This window comes from Dermacentor silvarum, chromosome 1, assembly GCF_013339745.2.
Source record: "Dermacentor silvarum isolate Dsil-2018 chromosome 1, BIME_Dsil_1.4, whole genome shotgun sequence".
Taxonomy (NCBI): domain Eukaryota; kingdom Metazoa; phylum Arthropoda; class Arachnida; order Ixodida; family Ixodidae; genus Dermacentor; species Dermacentor silvarum.
Genome location: NC_051154.1, coordinates 161,453,013 through 161,473,776, shown reverse-complemented (window position 1 = coordinate 161,473,776; position 20,764 = coordinate 161,453,013). Strand labels below are relative to the sequence as shown.

General features: G+C 45.2%; 1 protein-coding gene across 6 annotated transcripts in view; it reads left to right on the top strand.

Annotated features, from left to right (window-relative positions):
- Positions 1–20,764, top strand: part of LOC119436315 (rab GTPase-activating protein 1-like) — a 115,379-nt gene that overhangs the window by 76,410 nt on the left and 18,205 nt on the right. For all 6 annotated transcript variants that reach the window (XM_037703128.2, XM_037703130.2, XM_037703131.2 and 3 more), the window contains 4 exons: positions 3,985–4,113; positions 4,757–4,843; positions 12,885–12,995; positions 15,893–15,997. In XM_037703128.2, coding sequence (XP_037559056.1) covers positions 3,985–4,113; positions 4,757–4,843; positions 12,885–12,995; positions 15,893–15,997 — 432 coding nt within the window. The remainder of the gene's footprint in view (positions 1–3,984; positions 4,114–4,756; positions 4,844–12,884; positions 12,996–15,892; positions 15,998–20,764) is intronic.

Sequence of the window (20,764 nt, the reverse complement as noted above, 5' to 3'; positions counted from 1 at the left end):
TGTGGGTTCTTGGTGTCTCACAGGAGACCAACCACCGCAGGTTCGAGCTTAGCGAGCCACAGGGCCGCGTCAGGGGCCGCAAGGGGCTACCGAGCGACGCACGCAAAAACACAGTGAAGCCCTTAGTTTACGGAAACCGTTTACTGAATCCGTCGGCACCAGCACTGCACAAATGCCCGCGCGGCGGTGAGCCAAAGGGGTCCTGCACCAGGGCGAAAATACAATAACAGGCGCCTATAGCACGTCGCTGCGAGAGCACAGGCTCAAGCTGGGACACACCGCTAGGAAAAGTCCCGGCGGCTATGCTACTTGCTCTGGCGATAACCAATGGGTCAACTCGCGAAAGCACGGGCAATATCCTTCGGCTTAGGCTTTCGGCAAGTGTGGCTCAGCATGTTACGACCTCGCGCGAGCACTATGGCACCGCTCGTCGGCTTAGCATCGGGAAAAGGATCAGCACAAAGTACACGCTCCCCGCACGGACAAAGGCACCGTGCGCGAGCCCCAGTCCTAGTCACAAAGGTGTCGGCGGACGAGAGGAATGCATGAACGTACCGTGCGCTGGTCCCGGAGAGAAGTCAGAGGCACGCTCCGCCGCTAGCAGCTGACACGCGGCCGCCTCGTGACGTCAGCGCCCCGCCCTCAGTGCAACCCACCGCGTGCGCAGCGCCACCGCAGGAACCGGTTACGCGGAGGACGGGGAAAAACCGGGACGGCAGGAAAAGATAAAGCCCGCACAATGGCGCCGGCAAAACCCTCAATCCCCACAAGCTTATGATGTCTGCAGGCTCAAAATGAATGTCACAAACGTATGTTTTTGACGTAACCTTAAAGTTTTTCCGCGGAATCGCGTTTTGCCGTGCCTTCAATACCTCAGGGTCTTTTGGGGGCTTGAAAAAATGTCACAGCACGGGACTTGCCGCTGTCGAAGCATACCCTGAACGACAGCCCGGCGCGCTGCACATCGGCATGTCGAGAATCCGCACTGACCCTTCACGGCATCCACTCAAATACGAATGCACGATCACTGCTCAGAGTTAATACGCTTGCGGAACACGTTAGAGCATGTTAAAGCTCGAAATACAGGCGTGATTAACACACGAGCACCAACAACACAGCAAAAACACACAGCCGAGGCAAGCTTCGCCCTTCGAACTAAATCTCAATGCAACACTAGCGCCACCTCTCGTGACGGCGACAGAACGGTGCCGCCTCTCGAAGCCAGTTTGCCAACTGAAAAGTAATCTAAAAACGTTGGCAGCAACCCAAGCAGTTTTATGAGACGGGAACCACGCGACTCGTTAGTCAGTGGGACAATTGTCTAAATGCTTATGGAGACTACTTTTAAATAATGTACCCCCTTTTGTCAATAAGTCAACAGCCAGTTTTCCGGACGCCCGATTTTTCGGACATGCCCGATAATTCGGACGCCTTCGCGGCACCGCCACGTACCCTATAGAGTCACTGTATAAGAACTTCTGAAATTTCGGATGCAAAAAAACCTTCGCCGTCCGATTTTCCAGACTTTTCGCCATGACCGCAGGTCCGAAACGGCATTAATTGAAGCTGCCACCACCACCATTTTGATTATCTCGCCTCGAATCGGCGCTCTTGCACGCAGATCCCCTGGCAGCCGTAGCTCCCACCACAGCAACGCTAGGCCTAGCCACTTCGACGTTTGCTACCAAGCTTCTTCTGTTCGGTGCCGTGTTTTTCATTGAAATAATTCGCTGCTGTTAGCAATGGCGCCGACTCTGCCTTTGTAATCCTCGCCAATGGCATCGAAGCTCGGAAATCTCAGCGCGTTACGTAATGCCAGCTCCCAAAAGTCAGCTTCGCCTCAATACAGCAATGTTATGCGGTGCAGCATGCGCAAAGTATTGTGGTGAAGCACATTATGAGTGGGAAAGGACAATTGTCATGGGACACGGTCTGCATTCCTTAATTATACACGCATGCACCCGCCGTCTCTTATCACAATATGGGCACTAATACGCCTAATAAGTGTAATGACAGGTCTTCAGAGCTATTTCGGACGTGCCTGTGGTGGTTTGAGCCCTTGGGGGCATGCATTCGTTTTTTCGGACGTTTTTGTGGCCCCTAGGGAGTCTGAAAAATCGGACGTTGACTGTATTTGCGTTAGCTCACTTTCATTTAACTCACTTTCATTTGACTCACTTTCATTTTACTCGCCCAACGTTGGAAATATAGCATCGTTTTTTGGTTTTTTTTTTTTTTTCGTACGTGAATCCTCAACCTACACGTGCCTGTTTATAGAAGAGCTTTTTTCTTGCATGAGTTGTTAGCGTTGCCTACAGGAAAGAGAAGCAATAGTGACACACATATCATTCACGTGCATTTCACACGCTGTTGATAAAAGACTGTGCCGAAGGGGTCACTGAATTCTGCAGGTTTTTTTCAGGGTCAAAAAAGCACGCAAAGCAATTTGAAGTGAGGGGAATATACAGCAACATATTCATTCTCTAGGCATAGGCTATCCATACAATTAGAAATAATTGTTAGTTGGCTACATCCTTCTCTTTAACATATATATGATCAACTCTGTCCTGTGTCTATATTTAAATATATTGTGTCTGTGTATGGTGTTCACATGGAAATTGGTTATTGGAAACGATGTTCACATGGAAACTGGCGAGCGCTGTTGTAATCTTGTGATTGAGCTTTCTTTTAAACCATAGAAGACTTCTACTTACGGCTGCCAAACTGATGCATAGTAGCTAGCCGATCTGTGGTCACCGAATGAGTGCGAACATGCAACTATGCCGCGCCCGTTTCGACAGTCGGGGAGAGTTTGTGAGGCGCAAGGAGCAGACGACACCCCTATGGAGCGAGCACCAGACCAATAGCAAAGGGCGCTGGAGCCATGTGGTAAACGCGGCCATCTGGATACCTCGAAACGATCTTCAGACATTCCCTTTTTGTGCACTTGTTCCTGTGGGGAGGAGATAGCTGAAGTGGCAAATTTTAAAATGAAGAAATGCACTTTCTGACATGACCAAAATAGCAGCACTTGGTTGTGTCTTTTCGGAGCCATCATGACTTGAAAAAGACTATTTTATTTCATGATTTCTGATAAATTTTTTGCCACCTTGGCTGATAAAACAAAATTTTTAGAACACTTCTACATGGTTTTCAGTATCAGAAGGAGAAAGAGTAACATAAACTGAAAATGTGGTTTTAAAAAGTTTAAAAGAATATCAATGTTTTGGCCATTTTTGTGATGCGAAAGCCGCACTCCCCCTTAAAACTTCAAGTACATTCGCCAACAAAAGTTTCCAGGATATGGGAGCCATGAAGAAACTGAATTTGCTCACAGCCTATTGATGCAGCTTGGAAATTAGGGAATTTGGGACCTCTTTAGTGTACAACTCCTGCACATTTGTTTCAAGCATGAGAGCAGTAATATCAGGAGAGTTTTTTCGCGCTCTTAACAAAGAGCACTGGTTCAAAACTTCTTCCTCTGGGTGTCCGCAGTCAAATGCGCTGGCTGCCTCTAGCTCTGCGGTGGCTTGCAAGGCACCCGATTATCAGCTCCACCCTTATCCAGGCGTGCCTCAGCTTCAAAGTGAAGGCGTGTCTTATCTCTATTCTTAGCCTATCACTGAACGGAGGCGCTGCCTTTGCTGCATGGTGATAATAGCAGTGGCAGCGGTCTGCCTGTCAGACACTTGCCCAGAAAAAAAAATGGCTGAACCAAGTGGCCTCAAGCAGATAACATAAACTCACTCTGAGGTGCAATGTTCTCACAGTCTAGACAAGCTTTCTCGGTGCTGTATGTGTCTGTGTCATTTCTAGTCCCCACACCTTGGCTTTAAGGAAATTTAGATTTTTTTATGGCTTCTGCACTCCCAGGGGCTTCTGCACTCCCAGGGGCTTCTGCAGAGGCCTTCTTGCTGTGTCTGAGTGCTGCTTCCTGCTTTTCTTCATGTTCTTATGAATCTGTTGCATGGTCTTTGGATGCAGCTGTCATGCCGGGATCTACTGGCACTGGATTTTGAAGGAGTGCTGAAGCACTTCCGGGTGGCTGTGCCCAAAAAGTATCGTTCTGAAGAGGCTGCGAGGTTGCTTCTCAAGACAGCCGTTGGCATCAAGGTGAACAGCTCAAAGTTTGCACGTTGAAAATTTGTGGAGAGGCACCATATGCTGCTAGTGCTTGAAGTTCAAGAGGCCACTGAGCACATGGCCACTGAGCAATTGATGCAGGCCCTTGTTGTAAATTATCTATTACATATGAGAGGCTCTCAAAACTCTAAAATAATATATATATATATATATATATATATATATATATATATATATATATTCAAAAAAGGAAAAAAAGGAAAAAAAGACGAACGTTTATGGCATATTTCACTCCGACGAAGGCCGGTCCTCCGGCCGAAACGTCAGTCAGTAAATATGCCATAAACGTTCGTCGTTTTTTCCTTTTTTGAATATACCTTCGGGTCTGGCGCGAAACCCTTCATCTTGTATGCATATATATATATATATATATATATATATATATATATATACACTGTGTCCAGTATATGCACCTCTGAAGCTAGGGCAATAGGGAATAGGGTAATAGAGAAGACACTAACCAACAATCACAAGGACTCATGAACTGGCCTTTAAATTCATACACAGGGATTGCACCATGAGTACAGTGCACTTGTTATAAGCTCAAAAGCTGATTTTTTAAGAAAAAGTAAATTTCTGTATGTAAACCTCAGTGTCTCATCTTCTATTACAGGTGAAAAGGTTGAAACGTTACGAGCGTGAGTACCAGCTACACAAAGAGCAGGAACGTCAAATGGAAGATCCTGTGCAGGTGCTGCAGGTAATTACTGTTGGTTATTTCATTTTACTGCACATGATTCACTTTTCATGTCATGCAAAAGTTCTGAAAAGGGTGATGCACATCTGCGCACTAAAATCTTTTCTGCTTTGTTTAAATCATTTGACAACTTTTGGTCTAAGACTGATTAGTGTGTGTTGTGTCTACCACAGGAGTGGTTGACATCATTCCATCCTCTAGAAAAGTGTTTATAGGACATAAGGGAAGATTCACCAATATTTACCTAGACAACGTGAGTAATTATTGTTGAAGGAGATGTGTTAGGACATATGGGGATATTCACCAACCTAGTCAACATGGGTAATTGTTTAAGGAGATGTGTTCTTTTGTGACCTTGCAGTGTAGTTATTTCCATTGCCATCCCATCTTCAGGAATACTGGAAGTTCTTTTTTACACAAGAATCAGGTTGGACAAGGTGTAAGATGGGGACACCATATTAAGTGAGAAGTCCATGCAAGCTCATGTGTGCTTATTATAACACTGTAATAAATGTGCACTGCATGCAACACCAAGAAAATGCATCTTAATCACTTTGTTGCAAACTTGTCAGCTTTTTTCTTCTTTTTTTCTTTTCGTTTTCTTTTTCTTTCGCCCTTTCTTTCTTTTAAATTAGTAAATGCCACTTTTTGCCATTTAGCAGGGTGACACACTGAAGTACATCGATTTCACAAAAACAGGTAAACGCCAAAAAACTGTAACGTGGAAAGGCAGTGCTCCCACTGCTGCGCCAAATTGCGCCAAACGAGATTTCGTGTGTCATCCTGTTAAAAAAACAATATTTTGCGCCAAAAAGGAGTGCGTCACCGATTGATAATTCGGGCTCGATGGTGACCGCCTGAAAGTCGAAATAATCAGGAGTCCAAGCTGTCCAAATTCGCTGAAATTCACCAAAATTAGCGACTGTACATATGTGTGTGACCGCAGTGGTCTCCAGACGTGCATAGTGCGCATGACTAAAGCGGCTTAATCAATCGAAATTCCCATTACAGTAGAACCCCGCTGTTACGTTCCCGGGTGCTGCGTTTTCCCGGCTGTTACGTCGTTTTCGGCCAGTCCCGGCACAGCTCCCATAGAACCCAATGCATTGGTAACCCCGCTGTTACATCGCAACTGTGGGACTGTTCCCGCATCATACGTTGCTAACTGCCACCCCGCTCCGGTCCAAGCGGCCATTTTGACTTTTCATGTCGCTTGGCTTGGTTGTTGACGATGGCATTGCCCGCCCAAAATGCCGGGGGCGACACTTATGACGTATTTTCGGTTTCCGCCAGCAAAAGTATGGCCCATGAGATCCATATTTGCTATCTAAAGATGGTGTCTATGATGCGTTGCGGCCCTAAAATTGGTTTTGGCTCATAGATGTTCCGTATAAAGTCCAAGGGTGATAACGTTGTCGCCGCGCGCCGTATGCTGTATGTGCGAGTGAAAGCGTGCGAGGGGAGCCGACGACCACGTCTAAATCTCGCGCGGGAAATAAAGAAAAGCAGGGAGGAAATGCGCCTTATTTCGTTGCGCTCGAGCCACCGGCGAGGGAGCGAGGGATAGCGGGCAGCGTTGTGCTCTGGCATCAAGTGCGTACTACACGGTGGCACGCGGTCGCGCGGGCCTTATCTTGAAAGCCATCTACGTTGAGGGCAGAGTCTACGCAGTGTAGGTGCATCGGCGGCTCGTAGCTTTGTGCGTGCTGTGTGTTCTCGGCGCTCAATTTGTGTTGAAGCAATAGACAACAGCACGAAGGTCACTTCGCTCGCTTCTGCAGCGGTGCTTAAATTCCTCACCCCAGCGTTTGACAGCGCGTGTCTGCGCTCATCAAGTATGATGTGTTCATGTTTGTCTGTGGGCGCTGACACCATGCTTGTTAATATAGTTAATAAGCGAATGTTTACAAGTTTATGCAGACGATAAAACTATTATTCTTACTTTGTATAGCTGTCTACTAATTTGCTATTGCCATCGGTACTTCGGCTGTCGGGCGAAAGTACAACTTTTTTCACACGTAAGAATTAAAATAATATTGTGTGCAGTTCAACACTACTCCCATTTCTAAATTTTTTCCTGTTTCCTGGCTCTTGCGTTTCCCGGCTCTTACGTTTTTTTTTTGTTTTTTTTTATGGTCCCGTGAAAAACGTATCAGTGGGGTTCTACTGTATCTATACGTCGCCGACTGATAATTCGGGCTCGATGGTGACCGCCTAAAAGTCTAAATAATCAGGAGTTCAAACTATCCAAATTCGCCGAAAACAAGTGACCTTATTCCACGAGTGGCTAAAAAAGTGTGCTGTATTCTCGGATGACCACTATCGGGGGTACGATTACTTTCGCGGGATTCCGCATCACTAGCGTCAGACACGGCAGCTTCTACGAGTCATGGCATTCTTGACACTGTGCCAGAAAATCTGTCATCTGTCGACATGTCCAGTACTAATCACACGAAATGTTGCGAAAGTGAAAGTATCCTCGAAAGGTAATCGTCTAAAAATAAAGACAAAGTTTGTCAACACATTGCGCGCATGTACGCTTGCCTACGATCTAGACAGTCCATATCTCTATCATTGACATGCTGTACAAAAGGATAAAACCACAATCAGTGGATACACTGAATCTGTAACCCCTGACAACATGAACAGGACCACGATTTTGTAGTGATGCCTTTTCCGGTGCCACTCCTTTTTGCACTTCCTCAGTGGTAAGAGCGGCACTCCGCCTACGTTATTAATGGTATCAGCTGGCCTTGAACAGTAGATGATAAGGGCGGCATACAGAATCAAGTGGAATGCATCCCTACAAAATCGTGGCCCAGAAGTCGACCGGGCTTTCATCGCTGAATGACATTTTTTTTTTTTTTTTTAGCAACAGTCATTGCCCTCACCATCATAAACATCGGGGGTGGAGTCAGCGCCGCTTAAACAACTTGAAGTTGCCGGGACCGTGTCACTATTTAACACGTGAATGAACAAACGCTGTATGCTCGGAACCAACACTACGGGACTCGCGAATGGCTTGCCAGGGTTCGCTTATCCTATGGTTTGGGCACAGTCGTTGCTGGTATAAATAGGCTTAGCTAGTTTTGGTTTCAAGTTGGTGTCAGCAACATGGCTGACAACCATGCCACGGCAATGCCAACAACTTATCAAAGCCGAAGTATTGCTATTTTTGCTCAACTCGGGCGTTCAAATTAGCGCGGTCATACACGACCGTGCTCATTTCGAGTTGTTCAACGAATTCGAAGTTCGAATTGTTCAATGACTTCGAAGTTCAAATTGTAGAACGCGTGCCTTGAGGTGTCCAAAATTTTGGTTGTACTTATACATTAAATTTATGGGCCAGTGAAGATGCCTCGAAGTAGTCTGAATAATCGTTCAGCGCCAGTTGTGGATCAGCCAGTGGCTGAGCAGATGCTTCAGCTTGACGAGGAAAAGTAGACCATTGAAAAATATTCACCGTCGATTAAGATACTCCCTATTTGAGCGCTGCTGTATACGTGTTTTCATTTCGCGATATATTGGCTAGCGCAGGCATGTTGCAAACGGAGCAAAATATAGCACGGCTGCCTTGCTAATTGGGAGATCGCGAGAGGCAGCGCTGGGGTGACACGTCTGCGCGATTCACAGCAGCTGCCGCAGACAGACCTCCACTCATGCAGTGCTTTGTTTCCGTAGATGGTATCGGTGGATGCACTCACCGCATACCTTATCATTGGCATCATCAGTGAACAGACGACATGCGCTACTCTGGCGCCATCTCATAGCCATTGTTGCCGCAGAGCCCGTCTTGCACATCACTACACTTTTCTTCTCACACTTTCACCATACCCTCCTCCTCTGCTTTCCGCCTCATGGTTCCCCTGCACCCTCCTCCTTCGCTTTCCTCCTCACGGTCTCTTTGCTATTGGCATCTTTCATCCCCTGCTGCGCTCCACATTCGCTCGGTTACGCCAAGAATGCCGGCGCTCGCTGCTGGAACAGCCGCCTAAGAGCTGCGCTCTAACACACCTAGTGTCTAAAGCAGTGCTTGAGCGTTACCAGGGGCTCATCAGGGATGGCCTGGCTCAGAAGAGCAGTGATGACATTGTGTCTGGCCAGGTGTTTTGACTGATGCTAGCTCTAGCCTTGCTGAAATTTCACATGGCTTAGCTGGCAGCTCTCAATAAAAAATTTATCAGATGTAAAAGGCAACGTCTGAGCAGCTTCACTCAAATTGAAATAAACTAATTACAGTAAAGCCTTGTTAATATCTGCATAATAATTGATTCCGGTTTAAATATAGTCGCAATGAATCCCCCGGCCCTGTCGCCATTGAACCTAATATATAGGCATGCCGCTTAAGCCATAGTCACTTAATGCGTGCCAAATGGTTAGTGCGTAGTATTTGCTTCATTTTTCAGCACATACGAGCGTGGAATCAGCAAAATGTCATGTGCGCAGACCATAGATAGTGAAATTGCGGTGTAGGACCTTTCCCGGACTGCAGTCGCCACCGATAGAAAGGGGATCAGATAGGGCCGTTTTATATGCCTACGAATTTATTCCTCCCCGCTCTTCCGTAGCAGCTTATGCGTCTGGCTGTAGAAAAAGTGACTATTATTTGTGTTTGTTGGATGAAAGACATCTGCCACCTAATTCTGAACATGGGCCAGCAGGGGGCTGGGGTGATATAGAGAAACAGCAGACAGAATTGGGAAATGTAGAGAAAGAACAGTGATGAGAAGGAAATTCGGGCTATTTGCAATCCTTACAGTATTTAGCCACTACTGTTAGCATGCCCCCCAAGCAGGAGACATCATTAGTGCAAGCCAGTTAGTGGACACAAATAAGGTGAGCCCACAACCAGAGGCGGTGGTGGTGGTGTTAAAACCCGGCTGCTCCCATAGTAGAGCAGGTGCAGGGAAAGCTGCGCCAGCGCCGGATCACGGTCGTTTGGTGTGTCGCAGGGAGGGAAAGGGGGTTGGCACACGCTTCGCCGGGCTTCCCTCGCCTCAGATCAGTTTTGGCGACTGGATGGGAAGGCTACACGTAGTGTGTTCCGCCGAGGAGCAGGCTGCATTTGAGCAACGGCGCCACGAACTTGCTCGGGAAAGGGCTCGTCGTCGACGTGCTAATTCTAGTGTGAGGGTTTCCGAAGCCGAGGCAAAACGTCAGCAAAGAGCCACGGACTCAGAGTTGTGGGAGCGCGATGTTGAGGCCAAACGTCAGTGAAGAGCTGCCAACCCTGAGTTAAGGGCAAACGAAGTGGAATGCCTGCGACAGCGTTGGCTTGCCACAAGCTTCGCTTACACCCATTTTCTCGATAGGGGATGGGCTGGTATTTTTTTCTATTTCTAGAGGCACAAGCCAACAGGCCATTATGGATACAGTGAGATTCCAGGAAATTAAGGGTCTCCCCGTCTTTGCTCACAGGCCAATGTCACTTTTTTAAAACAGACGCACAACAGGCCCACCACAAGCACGTACACCGATACCTGGCATTTACTAAAGACCTGCGCAAAATCTGTGCGTCTCCCCATGCAAGACACGCATGACAGATGTTTAATGATTATGGGAGAGGAAATAAAACAATTAAGTGAAGTGGTTCAGTTCTCAGAAACTCTCAGTCTGCAGTCTCGAAGTCTGACAGGTACTGAGGCACTCTTTTCTGGCAGGCAAGGAGGGGGATGCTGGAGACTATTAAAAATGAATCGGCAAAGTATATGCTGCACACAGTTCAGGATAAACTCATCCGGGCTTTTCTGTAAAACATTTTAACCGCCCTGAGGGGCCATGGCTCTCAGATACAGCACTTCCTTTCCCATATCGAGCGTGGTGCTTTTCCCAAACTAGTCAATTTTAACCAGTCAAGTTCGAATGAACCTGTGAAGGGCAATTTTAGGCTCGATATAATAGAAGCTTGGGCCCATAGAAATGTGTGGGCATCGGCCAAGACCTTCGGTCGAAATCAAATTATCTGGAAAATCAAATTAACCAGAGTCGAATTAAAGGGACCCTAAAACGATTTTGACAGTTTTGTACAAACGTACTGAGTCGTTAGGGTAGGTCCTTCTGATCATTAAGTGATACATTTAAGTGCTCCGTGTAAAGCGTGTAATTTATTAGTATAAGGTGTTAAAAATGTGCATCACTGCTGATAACAGCGGCGCCACTCCCCTGAGTTTTTAGCTGCCCCGTTACAATCTACGTAGTTAGTGCAATTGACGTCACTTGGGCGAGCTATCCGATTGGCTACTCATGTTGCGTCATCGATAATTTTTCCAACTTTACGGTGAACAAATTTTGTTCATAATAGTTAGAATGTTCCTTAATTTGTTGTTGTAAAAAAGTCACGGAAAGAGAGTACACAACGACAATTTATCACTACACTCGCCCACTTCCAGCACACAGCAAGTGTCGTTCGGTGGTGTTATAACGTGCTCTGTGTTGACCCGAGCTGCGCGGTCAGTGTTTGTCTTGAGCTTTCTTTTCACGTGCACCATGGATCGCCTGCCCTTTTCGCGTTGTGGGCTGCAAATCTAGCCATTGATGACATGTCAAGCTGTAACATCGTGTCACTCTGCAAGGCAGCATGCGAGCAGAGTAGCTGCAGTGCATCGGGCTGTTAGTATCTTCTCAGTGCCAGGATCTATGCATTTGCAGCTGTCCCTTGACGCCGGAGAATTACTAGTACCACAATAGTTTTAGCGTGTCTGGTATTTTGGTAAACACAGGCGTGCTAGGCGTGTTGCCAGATGGGTGGAGGCGCAAATGTAAGTGGCCTGCAGGGTGCAGCCACCTGGTGGCACAGAGCACAACCAGACAAATACAGAGCTAATATAGCAGCAACCTGGTATATTCTACTTTGCTGCTGGTGTAAATTTTTGGTGGCCGCGTAATGGTAAACATGTCTTTTTAAATGTTTAAAATGTTTTATAATTGGTTACACCAATATTAGCTATGTGCTTGTCTGATTAAACTCGGCGCCACCAGGTGGCTGCACCGTGCAGGCTGCTTACGCTAAAGCCCGTTCATCACAGCAGAAGTAGTTTGGAGGGGCTTTAGTTTATGCCTCCGCCCATCCGTCAAAACACCCAGCTCGCCTGCGTTTACTGGAATACCGGACACACTCAGCACTGCAACAGAATGCTCACAGCGCATGCTGCTTGAATATCTCTCACTGGGGATCGATGGCCATGCGGCTAGTGGAGAGGTTGGAGACGCTTCGTGCACTGGCTGCAAGACACCAGAAGTAGACAACATGACGTCACATCATGATGCACAGCCAGTGAAGGCGGAATTTAGTCCCGATCGCTCAGGCAAATGATTTGACGAGGAAAAACATGGCTAGGGAGGAGGGTAACTTGTAATGATCCATAGCTATTTTAATATGAGACGCTTCACTTAAATTGTGGCACAAATGTCTCACTGTAGCTGTACCCTGTGTATCTGCAAAATGTCCAAACCTTCTCAGGGACCCTTTAAAGGGCCCCTTACCAGGTCTGGCCATTTTGAGCTGACAAGCGCAGTGCATACAATGCATGCTAATGATCGTGTCTGCTAAGTATTACATCCCTACATGCCACAGAAAGAGCTTTAATTTCAAACCAAACGCCGTTGGCCCTTCTCCTCGCGGGCGCCGCGCTTCCAGCCGGAGAGTCGACATCAATCGCATAGGTGTGCCTACATACATTGCCGTGCTGTGATGTCACTCATAGTGATACATTACCTGTGCCGGGGCTCCCCGACTCCTCTACGTAATGCCCTTCCCCTCCTCGCTTCTCATTTTTGTTGCTGTGGCAGGCAAAATGCACTCAAATAAGGGGGAAAAAAAAAAAGCAAACCTTGCTAGGTAGACATGCTGATGCGTGACCTTGACCACGTCAGGCAGTTCACCGCATATGCCAGATGGGAACGAGGGAAACTGCAGAAATAAGGAGAGCATGTGGCCATGTTAGGCACTACTCCCCCCAATTATAATTGAACTAGCCGAGTTAGTTATTCTGCTGCAAATATTTCACTGGCACATTTTTATTTTTCTCAATCCCGTTTCTTCTAGAAAGAGAAACAGCGCCTGATGGAGAGCAACCTGCGCCTGGAACGTGAAAATGATGAATTAGCGCATGAGTTGGTGACAAGCAAAATCCAACTGCGCAAGGATTTAGATGCTGTAAGTAATTATTTCCATTTAATTTTGATCTTGTTTGCACAAAGAATGCAGTTTCGTGGGGTCATCTGCAGATAATATGAATAATTGGTAAAAGGGCTGTGCTGCTCAAATTTAGCATGCGGTCTTAAGATCCACATGGTCTGCCCGCTTTTCATGGACTAGTTTAGGAAGCACTTCGCTTTGCTATTTGTTTTACACAGTGCAGGCTTTATGCAGGAGATGCCAGGCCAGTTCTGCACGAGCAATAATTGGCATTGCACTGTCATGAATTAGTTAAGGAAGTGTAGGGCAAGTTTAATGGACCTTTAGTTTCCACAGATGCCATGTCAGTGTTTGTGTTCACACTGTTCTGCATATTTATTGGACTGGTTTCTCTACTTGTCAGCAATGAAAGTGTGAATAGTGGCCGATGGCAGGATGGCTGCTTTGTGGGTTCAGCAGCTTCATTTCAATGAAGCAAAATTTGATTGCAGGCTCGTTCAGTGTTGGCAGATAAAATGTTTTTTTTTAGACTGTCAAATCTCGACTCTACAACCTCATCAGCCAGTGTCAGAGGGTCTTTTGAAGTGTTTGTTGAATGAAAATGGCAGCTGACAATAAAGGATTGTTTTGGCAGGTAAAATAACCGCAAGTTTAAATGTTTCTGTGCCCTTCCATTTAATTTGACCAGTATACAGTAGAATGCCATTGATAAGTTTTTCAAGGGACTGCATACAATAAACGCAACAGTGGGGAAAATGTAACTGTGAGAAAGGCCACATCAATGTCAGAAACAGCTCTGAGTGGCTACCAGTACAGTTATTAGATGTCTCAGCACTCATACTCTGACCAAATACAGTGTGTGCATGCATGTAAAATTAAGGGACGTGTACACTATGTTCCATGACAGTGGCCCCTTTCCACTCTTGATATGCTTCACCGCATTACGCAACTCTATTGCGGTGAAGCTGGCTTTAGGGAACCAGCCATTACACAACGCATATATACAGGGTGTTTCATGTAACTTGAACCAAGGATTTTAAAAAAGTGGCTAACCGCAGCTGGGTGAAACCAACGACATATGGTTTGCCGTCACGAGGCACTCCTCAAAATATGTTTTATATTCTGCCTAATTCATTTATTAACTGAGATCAATTATGCAAAATTTTAATATTCAATTTGGGGCCAAGTGCATTTCGTTACTTTGTAGAGGGGATTCAGAAATGACCAATCAAACTTTTTGTGACAATGTACATGCTGCGTGATTTTTTTTTCTGCGTTTAAAGAAAGCTCGCATGAATATGAAGTAAAACCATGTAACTGTGCTCATGTGCTATCGTATTGCAGTGCTCTCAGCCATACTTTAAGCGAAAGAACCGTGTGCGTGGATCGTGGCGAAGTGAGCCGCTGCGGCTCTAGGCATCGACTTCACAGTGCATCCGTATCTTTGTGGTGGTACACGGAAAGGAAGTGCCGTGGTTCCCAATAAGCGATAGGCAGGCTGCGCGCATGGTTCTTTCGCTCGAAGCAAGGTTGAGAGCGCTGCAATACAATAGTACATCAGCGCAGTCACGTGGTTTTAGTTCATATTCGTGGACTTTCGTCAAACGCCGAAAAAAATCACCACATAGCATGTATATTGCCACAAAAAATTGGATTGGTCATTTCTGAATCCCCTCCACAACGTAACGAAACGCACTTGGCCCTTAACTGAATATTAAAATTTTGCATAATTGATCTCAGTTAATAAACTAATTAAGCGCAATATAAAAAATATTTTGAGGAGTGCCACATGACGCAAACTATGTCGTTGGTTTCCCCCAGCTGCGGTTAGCCACTTTTTTAAATCCTTGATTCAAGTTACATGAAACACCCTACATAAGACCTTCACCAGCCCAAAAATAAATGTAGCCCTGCGCTCGACGAATTTTGCTTAGTGTGCATGGTTCCCAGTAGGTTTTAACCAATGCACACTTCTTCGGGTGCTTCATCAGCCACTCTGTGCACGTTTTCTCCCAATATGCTTGCATATGGCTTGGGCAACTTTGGTGGCTTATAGCAATGTATCAGTTGCTTATTGCAATGTATTGGTTGCTTGTTGCAGCTTACACATATATCGTCTTCACATAGCAACATGCCAGAGCGAATTTGCCTCTGCACTGCTAAATTTACATGACCGCCATGTTCAAATGCAATGTAATATGCGGGAACATTATAGAATGCTGACATATCGAATGGGAACATAATACATGAGGGGCAATGAAATTTTTGTCTGGACCATGAAAACCTGCAGTGAGGAATGTAGAAGTGGGCTTCCACTGTACGTCATCTCAGGGAAAAACCGACTTTATGACATTATGCACAGCAGATGTTTGCTAAAAGTAGATGTGGCTCGGATGGATGAGACCAACCTTGCCCTTTTTATTTATTCACAAGGCAACAATAATTTGCAAGAATCAAGTTGTGAAAAACTCGTCAGTGCTGTGCTTTAGACTGTGAACACAGGATTTCAATTCCCATACTGTACTGGCATGTTTGTCACCACTACTAATGCAATCTTTCTTCAAGGTGCACGGTAATAAGGACAGTGCATGCTAGTTAATGAAAAAAGAAGCACCAAATAGTTTAACAAACACTCTTTTTATTCTTGTTGTAATATGCTTGCCATAAAAAGAGAGAGATCAAAACAAGGACAGGGAGGTTAACAAGAGGATATCTCCAGTTAGCTACCCTGTACTGGGGAAGAGCAAAAGGAGTACAAAATATGAAAGAAAAAAAAAAAGGAGAGAATGAACAATATAAAACTGTCTGTGTGGCCGCTGTCACACAGTCTGTGAAAGCACCACACACTGTTGGGAAGAAAGTGTATGATGTCCTGCTTATGTGTACAGTATTGATCAGGTTTGTGTTCTTTGTAGGCTGAAGACAAGGCAGACCTCCTTGGGAAGGAACTGCAGACAGCTGCTGCTTCATTGGCTGAGCTTGAAGAAGAGAAGCGCCGATTGGACACTGAAGTAGGCCAGGTGCGCCATGACTCTGTCACTGTGCCCTCTGCAGAACAATACTTGCTGTCACCCGCCGTGGTGGCGTAGTGGCTTTGGTGTTGCACTGCTAAGCCCGAGGTTGCAGGATCGAATGCCAACTGCTGCGGCCACATTTCGATAGGGGCGAAACCCGTGTATTGCGCATTGGGTGCACGTTAAAGAACCCCAGGTGGTCAAAATTAACCCGGAGTCCCCCACTACTGTGTGCCTCATAATCATAGCGTGATTTTGGCACGTAAGACCCCAGCATTTAATTTCGATTTAATTAATACTTACTGTCAGTCCTTGCACTAATTCATTTGATGCAGGGGCAGATCCAAGACAGTGTCAAGGAAGTGGGGGGGGGGCTCACTGCACACTCAATTTTGTCATCACAGAAGTGCTGGCATGCATGTCTCGGGTGTGGCCTTGGGGCCCTGGGCCTCTCTTGGGATTTGCTAGTGTGTTCGCAAAAAGCACTGCACACATGTTTTTTGACACTCTGCTGTATACTTGTGGAACAATGTTTTCCAATATTCGATCGAATATTATGCTATTCGAAATTTTGGGAAGAAACGAATATAAATTTGAAAACATGTACAATTGACATTTCTGGTTTTGGTAAGCAAGTCACATTGCCATTGATACAGCTCAAGGCAGTCACTGACCAATTTTTTAAACCTACTCATTTATTAGAACATCCCTGCAATTATTAAGGAAGTTCCTTTCTCCATTCCCACGGCCCCGCCACCCTTTCTTGAGACAATGTATAAGGCGACCAAAGTTTCGGACTGGACCTGCACCCACAATTTTGGAAAAATGGTGGCCATGGAAGAAGGTGGCGCTCTTCAGGTTGTCCTCATACTCTTGCTTTCATTGGCAAGGTGGTTTCTTGACTTTCTGAGAGCTGTATAGCCACTGCGAATAAATCTGCCCCAACTCAGCACCAAGCCATAACTCTGGTTGCCAGCACACAGTGAAGCAGTGCTGCTTAGGCCAAACATAGGGTGGCAAAATAAACAGAACTCACTCAGACTTACTCATAAAAATTATATGTTTTGCTTAAGGCTCACTCAGACTCAGACTCGCCATAATTCTACTCAGCTAGGCTCAATCAGGCTTACTCATCAGAATCGGACTCGGGGAGGTATACTTGGCCTACAGGCTCCCACTCACTCAGGCTTTCTCGTGAATTGAACACAATTAAAAGACCTTCATGCTAGATTAATATACAGCACTTGCAGAGGGAGTTCAAACACTAAACATTTAAGAAAAGTATGCACAAGAGTCTTAAACATAAAAGAAAGTTCCCAATTTTCATGGGAAATTATAATTAAGATTAAAAAGTGAATTATGTTCCATTTAGACATGAGAGACAATGCAGTTCGGCCAAATTTTATTACCCTGTCGTTGCTATTTGCGGGATGTGGCACCCTCTCTGTGCCACTCTTTATAGACTGGCAAAGTGCAGTAGCACCAGCAGAACATAATCTTTCAGAACACTCATGCAATGCAGGATTCAGGCACAGCTCTGAGGTATGTATACCTCCCTCCATTTTCTTGGGTGATTTAATTTCAGAAAGAGACCTGCTACCTTCAGGTGCAATTTTTTGAGCAACTAGTTAATCTTTTAGAATAGGACAGATGCTCTAAGATTTTCAGTAATGTACCATGTCCCAATATTCATGCTAGTTCTCTTCACTGCTGCAGAGGCTGTAAGCAGCCGCAGTAGTGAGTTACGCAAACGCTTTCTAGAGTGTGTTTATGTGCACATTGTCACCTGCTTGTTATGAGCACATTGTCTTCTCATGAGACCCACAAATGAATACTGTATTTACTCACATAATAAATGCGCTTTTTTTTTCCCAAAAAAATATGCGCAAAGTTGGGGTGTGTGTTTATTATGCGGGGTAAAATATTGAGCGATTTTGTTTGCGCGGCCACATCTAAAAATGTCACAGTTTCGCCCGAAAGGCGAACCATCGATTGCTATAGTAAATGCTTAGAGAGCTATACGAAGTAAGGATAGTAGTTTTATATTGGCCGTATAAACTTGCAAAGTAATTTAACCGATTTAACCAGCATGGTGTCAGCGCGCACAGGCAAACATGAACCAATCACACTCTATGTTCGCGGCCACTGACTGTCGAAACGCTGGTGTGAGGAAGCGTGGCAGATACAGCGGGCGAAGTGACCTTCGTGCCGTGTATCGCTTCAACGCAAACTAAGCGGTGATAACGGAGCACGCACAAAGGTATATAAGCCGCCGTCGCACCTAGACTCAGCTTCGAGGGTTCAAATACATGAATAATAAATAACTGCATTGCCATTGCCAATGCAATGGCAATGCAATGCATTCATAAAAGAATATATTCGTATGTCCGAAAAATTGTGGCAGCAATAACTGATATCAATGCTTCCGCGTTTTCTTTTGTCTATTTAATAAGTAAAGAAATTATCACACGAACTTTAGAACTATATCAGTTCAAAACCAGCAAAGCAATGCATGCAGCTGACATGAAAAACGCGAAGGCCATGAAAAGAACAAGTTGAGGACAAATAGTTTGATTAATCTTTGTCATTCAAGAACCGTGTTTACATTTTTGTACATAAGAAACGGCCAGGGAAAAACCTCAATGTCGCTCTCCTTCGTTGCAATAGATTGCGCAGGAGCAGCTGTTACCAGTCGTCTATTGTAATTACACCAAGATTATAATCTCAACAGTGAGTACATATACAAAGCCGGGGTTCTGCAAAATATACATAAGAAATTCGAAGGTACAACTTGATAAAGGGCAAAAAAAGTTAACGCTGGAAAGAAAGTTCACTGCTTGTATACACAAATCCTCGCAACAAGATATTTAAATGTACGTATAAGTCTCCAATAAATCTACGTATTTAAGCAAACGTCACTGTATATAATCCGTCAAACAAGACAAATAAACATGTTGCGCAGTCACAGATAGCAAACTTAATGCATAGAAAGGCAGACGATCCAGGCAAGAACAAAACTATGATCGCAGAAATCGTGATATGTACTTGGACCATGCGGCGGTCGCGACAGCACCATATGGGTGGAATAATAGAGGAATAATGCAGAAATCAGTACGAAAATGGGTAATTTAACTGCCAGCAGCACGGCAACAAATATTCTGCACCCAAACTTAAATAAGGTTTTTGCTTTGGTTCAAAAAAGAAGTAAAAGAAGGTAGCTAAAATAGAAAGAAAAGGCCAAACAAAAGCCACAGATGATACGGCAAGTTGAACTACCCAATATCCGAGTGTGTTTGTTGGGAAACGCCACGTGGGCTGGGCTTTCAATGAGCAAGGTCAGTCAAAATTTGTTATTCATGTTCTCGTAATTTTCATATTCACATTATAATTTTGATCATGGTGCTAACTGTCGGAATAAACGGCAAAATTTTCATGGGTTTTAAAAGCTAATGAACAGGCATACGTTTTCATAATTACGAATTTATGGACCTGAAGGAACAGAGCTTTTTACTTGCATTGATTTTTGCTGCTAGCTATCTAAAGAACAAACATCACTCGGTGGGGAAGTTTAATGAAGCGGTCAATGACTTCGGACACGTCGATGCCGACGTCTCTGTGGGCGTATAGAAGCGCCAGCCTAGCCATGCGTTCCTAAGACATTGTAGAGCGCAAGTAGTTTTTTAGTAATCTCATGTTAAAAAATATTCTCTCTGGGCTAGCAGTGGTCACTGGAAGAGTGACTAGAATCTGCAGCAGTTTGTACACATTTACATAGAACCTGCAGTCGCAATGAGAGAGGGCATCTATTCAAGGGCAAAAACCTAAAAACACTCATTTGATGTCGTTGGCATCCTTGTTTAGCTACCTTGCACAAACAGTAAGCTGTTCGATTCCAGCAATATCCGTCGTTTCGTCAGCAAGTATGGAGAAGCAGCCTGCAGCGTTTACTTTTGCATCTAGGCTTTCATTGATAATTTCACCACAAATTTCTACAATTTGGTTTTGTAAATCTGGGTTTAAATATGAGGCATTACTGGGGCAACTTTCCAAATGGTTCTTCAGATATGTGTCTCCACAATCAGCTCGCATGCGAAGAAGCGCTCTTAAAATACCAGTATTTTGAGCGGGGGCTTTGCTTAAATTCATAAGACCACTGTCCCTATGGCCACGGAGAGCCAGACCTTGTCGCCCGCAAAAAAGAACATTGGCTGTTAACTTTCTTCTGTTTTCTCTTATCTTACTTTGCCTGCCCTGGTCCAGCTTACATTGAGTGTGCGTCCTGAAAATGTTTGGAGAAAATTATCAGCTGCCAGCTGACAGTCACGGTGATATTTAGTATTTTCGTGTGTATAGAAAATTGCGAGTGCGTGCTTCCATTTCTGGAATGGCTTGGACACGAGGGCTCGAGTGCATGCATGTTGACCCAAGTTGATAAGAACATTAAATACAAAAAGTTGCAGAATTGAAAATCTAAACCACGCCTTTGGAAATGTCAGTGCATCTTTCGCGTCAAAAGTTTACGAGAACTTTATGCCCATAAAGTTTCGGAATTGAAATCCACGCGCTCTGTAGATTCCGTGGCCGCTGCGAGATACCGCAACGCGCCCGCTCGCTATCGAAAAGCCCTTGAAAGCTTGTGCTCGGATGGGCTCCCTGCGTTAGGTGACTCCAGGTGCAAGGGTGTTGCCACGAAATCCACCCCGAGTTCGCAATGTTCGTGCCGAAATGTCTTTTTGAGCGTGAAAAAGACTTTGCATGCAATATCCAGAATGA